Here is a 5,466-nt window from a genome sequence, read left to right on the forward strand (position 1 = left end):
AAAAAAAAAACTATATTAATACGTTTCTTTCTCCATAGGTGCGGACCAATCTTCTAAATCTCTGATTATACCTTTATTTTGAGTCTGGCCACAATTAAGAAAGAAAATGGCTGAAGAAAAAATTTATAAAAGATCACTGGAGGAAACACCAACCTGGGCTTTTGCAGTAGTTTGCTTTGTGCTGCTTGCTATTTCAATCATCATTGAGCATGTTATTCATGCTATTGGAAAGGTAACTAATTAATAATAAAGTGATATAAAGTAGATTTGTTATTCGGATAATTACATCAGATATACATATATGTTATTCTTTCTCCAATTCTTATGCTTCCAATATCGATCTTATAACTTCAAAATGCAGTGGTTTAAAAAGAAACACAAAAGTGCTCTTTATGAATCGTTGGAAAAGGTCAAAGGAGGTACAACCATTATGAATTGTCATCACTTTCATCATTGCAATTTGTGTTTGGAGTCTAATTTACCAAACTATGTTGTATTCAGAGCTTATGATGCTAGGGTTCCTTTCCATGCTCCTAACTGTGTTCCAAGCTCCAGTTTCTAAGATCTGCATATCAAAAAATGCTGCATCAACGTGGAATCCCTGCTCCAACCCAAAGGCCATCAGTAATTCGAATGCAACATCTGCTACCATTGATAGGAAACTTCTCCAATATTTGGACCCCATGCCAAGACGTACTCTTGCTGCAAAAAGTTATGACAAATGTGCTGACCAGGCAAGTTCCAAACTTATAACTAATTTATAACTAGTTTGTAAAATAACGTTTACATCTTACTTATATAATATAGATTGATCTTATTTCTAGTCGATATGAAAATTCCAACAATGTGTTATTCAATACAAAGATTATTGATGATTATTGTTGATTTTTGGACGGTTAGATGTTAAAGTTCAATAATATGAACTTATTACAGTGGCTATATATCTATATATCTATATATTTGATAGGTCAAAATTCAATATGTAAGATGAACTTATTACAGTGTCTATACATCAACAATTTAGGATATTCTTTAAAAAAAAAAACAGAGGTTACTAAGTTTCTGCAAATATTGTCCGGAGCTAATAAGGATAGTTGAGGCTATGTTTTATTTATTGAAGTACAAACATATCTAAAGTATATAGCTATTAGTACTTTATTAAAGTATTTTGTTTCTTTTTCATTTTTTTCTTAGACATAATTGTATATTGAATACAACGATCATATTGTAAAATGTATTTTCAAAGTTTAATTGTACCCTATCATATGCTAGTTCTTTCGATGAACTTCTAACGAAAAATACTTAAGACTGTGTTTACTTCCGTGGATTTATTGTGTGTAAAAGTTCCTTTGAATTCAGCAGTATATGTTTTATGAAAAAACAAATTCAAATGATGGAAAGGAAACAAAAATAAGATGATAATATCTTCAGTGTGAAACATCATTGTTTGTAAAAAAAAATTGTAAATAATAATAATGATAATATTAATAACAATAATAATATATTAATTTTAATTATATAGGCCAAATAGTAATATTACATTTTATTATATTAATTTTTTTTATTCTATCACATCTATTAAATCTTTTACAAATTTTCACAAACTTATTTTTAAATCTTCTTAATCACTTTCAAATTTTTTGAAATAAACAACACAAACTTTATCTTCAAATTCAAAAAATAAACACAATCTAAATTCAAAAAATTCCATAACAATAAATTCAAAGAATTCTATATAACAATAAGTCCATTATATTTTCATTTACAGGGAAAAGTTGCTTTTGTTTCAGCATATGGGATTCACCAGCTCCATATATTCATCTTTGTGTTAGCAATTTTTCATATCATACAGTGCATTGTAATACTAGCTTTGGGAAGAACTAAGGTGCATGCTCCGCTTATTTTTTAACCTAAAATATACTCTTTAATTGTTATGTATAAAAAAGAAGTCCTTAATTTGTGTATATGAATCGATTGTTTATTGTAGATGAGACGCTGGAAGAAATGGGAAGACGAAACAAAGACAATTGAATACGAATTCTATAATGGTACGTAATTTAGACTTCAAAAATTTCTCTATGTATTTAATTAAAACAATTTTGACTTAGCATGCGCTAGTTGCCAAAGTTGATAATGCCAATGATTCCGAATTTCGCGTTTACTATAAGCATCTAGACAAAATACAGCTTGTCACAAGATCAAACTAAAATTGTCGAGATATGCGAGATTGACTTTCTTGTACATTTGTTTATCTTCTCACGTTTTTTTTAATATACTTCACACATTACTAAATATAAGATAATTGTATAGCCTTCTTAATACACTGAATGTGTTTAATGATTTGTAGTTTTTGTTATTTGTTTTTCAGACCCATTTGCAATTAAGGGAGTTTGTGTTAAACTAAATAGGTGTAATTCTTACCTTGTATTTGGAGGTGGAATTTTATGAATTTTAAGCCATGCATTTGAATTAATCTCATTTCAAATGTTTTATTTTTTAAATTTAGTTAATTTTAATTTTTCTATAAAACATTTTAATTGTCATTAAATTAAAAAAGTATTTAAATATCAAATAATCGTTAAAAGTCGAGACTTGAATCAAGTAGAGTCAACTTGAAGCCAACTTGAGTCAAAAGTCAAATCAAGTTGGCTTGCGTTGAAAGTTAAGTCCAGTCGCTTTGGGTCAAAGGTTGAGTTAAACTAGTCCAGCTTGAGTAACCTAGACCAAAGATCGAGTTGAGCCGAGTCAAATCAAAATGAAGGTTCAGCCTAGTCGACTCAAGCCAAAGGTCCAACCAAGTTTTTTCTAGTTGGATTTAAGTCAAGTTAACTCGAATGAAGGTCGAGCCATGTTAAACCTAGCCAAAGGTCGAGATATGTTGACCTAAGTTAAATATTAGAGTTTAAACAAAACATAAATAAATCAATGGTCTTGATGGCTTTAGCGAGGAAGATCCACATACAAAAGACTCTTCGACATTTAATTCACTAAGAAAATATTATGATCTATGAGAATAAAGTAATGAATATGAATTCAACTATTCTTCGTGAGAAAATACCATAGGTATTTATAGGATTTCTAGACCCATGTTTGTAGGGATTCTAAGCCCATGAAATTTGTTATAAAATAAAGGATATTGATAAATAATAAAAGCTTACCACATATATGATAAATTAACATGATAATAACATTAATATTATTTAATCAGATTTAACTATATATCTTATTGGTATCTTGTATATTAGAATTTTAGTTAGATTTGACCGTATATTCCTTTAATATTGTATTATTTAGTCAAACTATCGAGATTTAACTATGTATTTTGTTAATATATGGTGTAACAAAATTCTTTGTTTGGTTTAGTTGGTACATAAGTACCCTCATACTCGGAAATTTTAAATGTATGTGGAATGAACCTCTTGTGATGACTATACTAAGGCATACACACGCTTTGTTGTTTTTTATTTTTATTTTTTAATTTGTCTTAAGAAACTTAATTTACATGTTCCAGTATACTTAATAGTTTTATATTGTTTAGAACTAAGACTAAGAAAAGTTTAAATATTTTTTTCTTCTTCAATCCTCTAAAACATCTTTTAAGGACAAAACTGTGACGAAACTCGACTATATCACAAAAACTAGTTCCCTTAGCTCTCCATTAGAAGATGAATCATCATTCTCCTTAGATCTTGATTTTGTAACTTATGTTATGATGTTCAATAATCTCATATCACTTAGAAGTTGAGATCAAGAGATGTTTACATACTCTTTATCCTTTAACTATCTAAACATTTTCTAAAAATAACATCGTGACAAAACTTTAAACCCTAAAGTTAATAATATCTCACATGTAGTGATTGAGTTAAAAAAATTACGTAAAGTAAATTAAAAGTTAATATAATTTTAATTGTGACTAAATTATATGTTATATAAAAAAACAAGTAATAAAATATTATACATTAAATTGTAAACATTACTGAACATAACTTATGTTATCTTAAAATATTAAAATTTAATTTAAAAATGAGATTTCTTTTAAATCACATGTTCAAACTAAACCAATCTATTGCACCGGTTTTGTAGATTTTCATGAAAAAAAAAAATCCTCATTATACTGGTTAAACCGACTGGTCCAGATTTCAAAAACATGTTTTTTTTTCCCAAAATTATTCAATTCCACAAATTTTATTCTCATGGATGAATTTTTGGATACATTTTAACCTTCAATTTAGAAACTATTCTAAATTTGTTCTAACTCATTAAAACAATAACTATTAAGACAAATAATTCTTTAAATTATCACAACACGATTTAGTGGTATTTTTTTTTCCTTTAAATTACTACTATTAAAGACAATTTGTCATGTTTTGTAAATTGAGAGATAACATTCGTAAGAAAATCACTACATTTTCTAACATTATAACAGATCCTGAGAGATTCAGGCTTGCAAAGGACACAACATTTGGACAAAGGCACTTGAATACTTGGAGTCAATCATCAATTTCCTTAAGGATAGTAAGGATACGTTTATTAGAAAGAAATTATAAATGTCTTAGTTTAGCCTTATTAGCTAAACTATTTTTAATTGCTTTTCTTATATCTTCCAATCAGGTCAGCTTCTTCAGACAATTCTCTGGATCTGTTAAGAAAGTTGACTATTTCGCATTACGGCATGGATTTATAATGGCAAGTTCTACTTAATATTAAGAGTTAAATATATTTTTGTTTACAAATTATTATAAAAAATATATATTTTGTCTTTAAATTAATTGATAAAGTTATGTTTATAAAAGTGTAAAGCATTGTCTCAATAACAAATAAATTATATGTAGAGGTTATATTTATAATTTGTTGAGAAGATGTTTTAGAACTTTCACAAAGTACAATTACTAAATTTTTTATAATTTAGTTTAAAGACTAAACATAATTCTTCATAATGGTTTAAAAATTAAAAAAAAAAACATATTTTTTTTGTTGTAAAAGGACATGTCTATAATGTAATATTAAGATATGTGGTTTTAGGCACATCTGGCACCGGGAAGTGATACAAGATTTGACTTCCACAAGTATATCAAAAGATCACTGGACGAGGATTTTAAAGTTGTCGTAGGCATAAGGTAATTATTATATATATGTTTCTGGTCCTATTCCCTAAACATCAAATTATGCTTACCAGTTTTTGTTACTTGCAGTCCAATTATTTGGTTCTTTGTTGTTCTCTTCCTGCTGACTAATACTCATGGTAAGTCAATCTAATTTGAATATCACATCATTTGAGGTAGGAAAATGATATTTTGACACCAATTTTTGACACTATTTTGACACTGTACACGTGTCAAAACGTGGTTGAACAATTTCAAATTAAAAAAAGCTGAGATAAAGATATGTTTGAAAGAAAAAAATCAAAGTTTTTTTTAAAATTTGAAATCGTCCAACCACATTTTGACACGTGTGCAGTGTCAAAAT

At 27.7% G+C, this 5,466-nt stretch overlaps 1 protein-coding gene across 1 annotated transcript in view; it reads left to right on the forward strand.

Moving 5' to 3' along the window:
* Positions 1-5,466, forward strand: part of LOC106780463 (MLO-like protein 12) — a 13,327-nt gene continuing 7,861 nt past the window's right edge. Inside the window, exons 1-9 of the mRNA XM_014668751.2 lie at positions 1-232; positions 362-419; positions 502-734; positions 1,769-1,885; positions 1,988-2,048; positions 4,427-4,515; positions 4,612-4,686; positions 5,023-5,117; positions 5,193-5,242. Coding sequence (XP_014524237.1) covers positions 107-232; positions 362-419; positions 502-734; positions 1,769-1,885; positions 1,988-2,048; positions 4,427-4,515; positions 4,612-4,686; positions 5,023-5,117; positions 5,193-5,242 — 904 coding nt within the window. The 5' untranslated portion in view covers positions 1-106. The remainder of the gene's footprint in view (positions 233-361; positions 420-501; positions 735-1,768; positions 1,886-1,987; positions 2,049-4,426; positions 4,516-4,611; positions 4,687-5,022; positions 5,118-5,192; positions 5,243-5,466) is intronic.

The sequence above is a fragment of the Vigna radiata genome, unplaced genomic scaffold, assembly GCF_000741045.1.
Source record: "Vigna radiata var. radiata cultivar VC1973A unplaced genomic scaffold, Vradiata_ver6 scaffold_319, whole genome shotgun sequence".
NCBI lineage: Eukaryota > Viridiplantae > Streptophyta > Magnoliopsida > Fabales > Fabaceae > Vigna > Vigna radiata.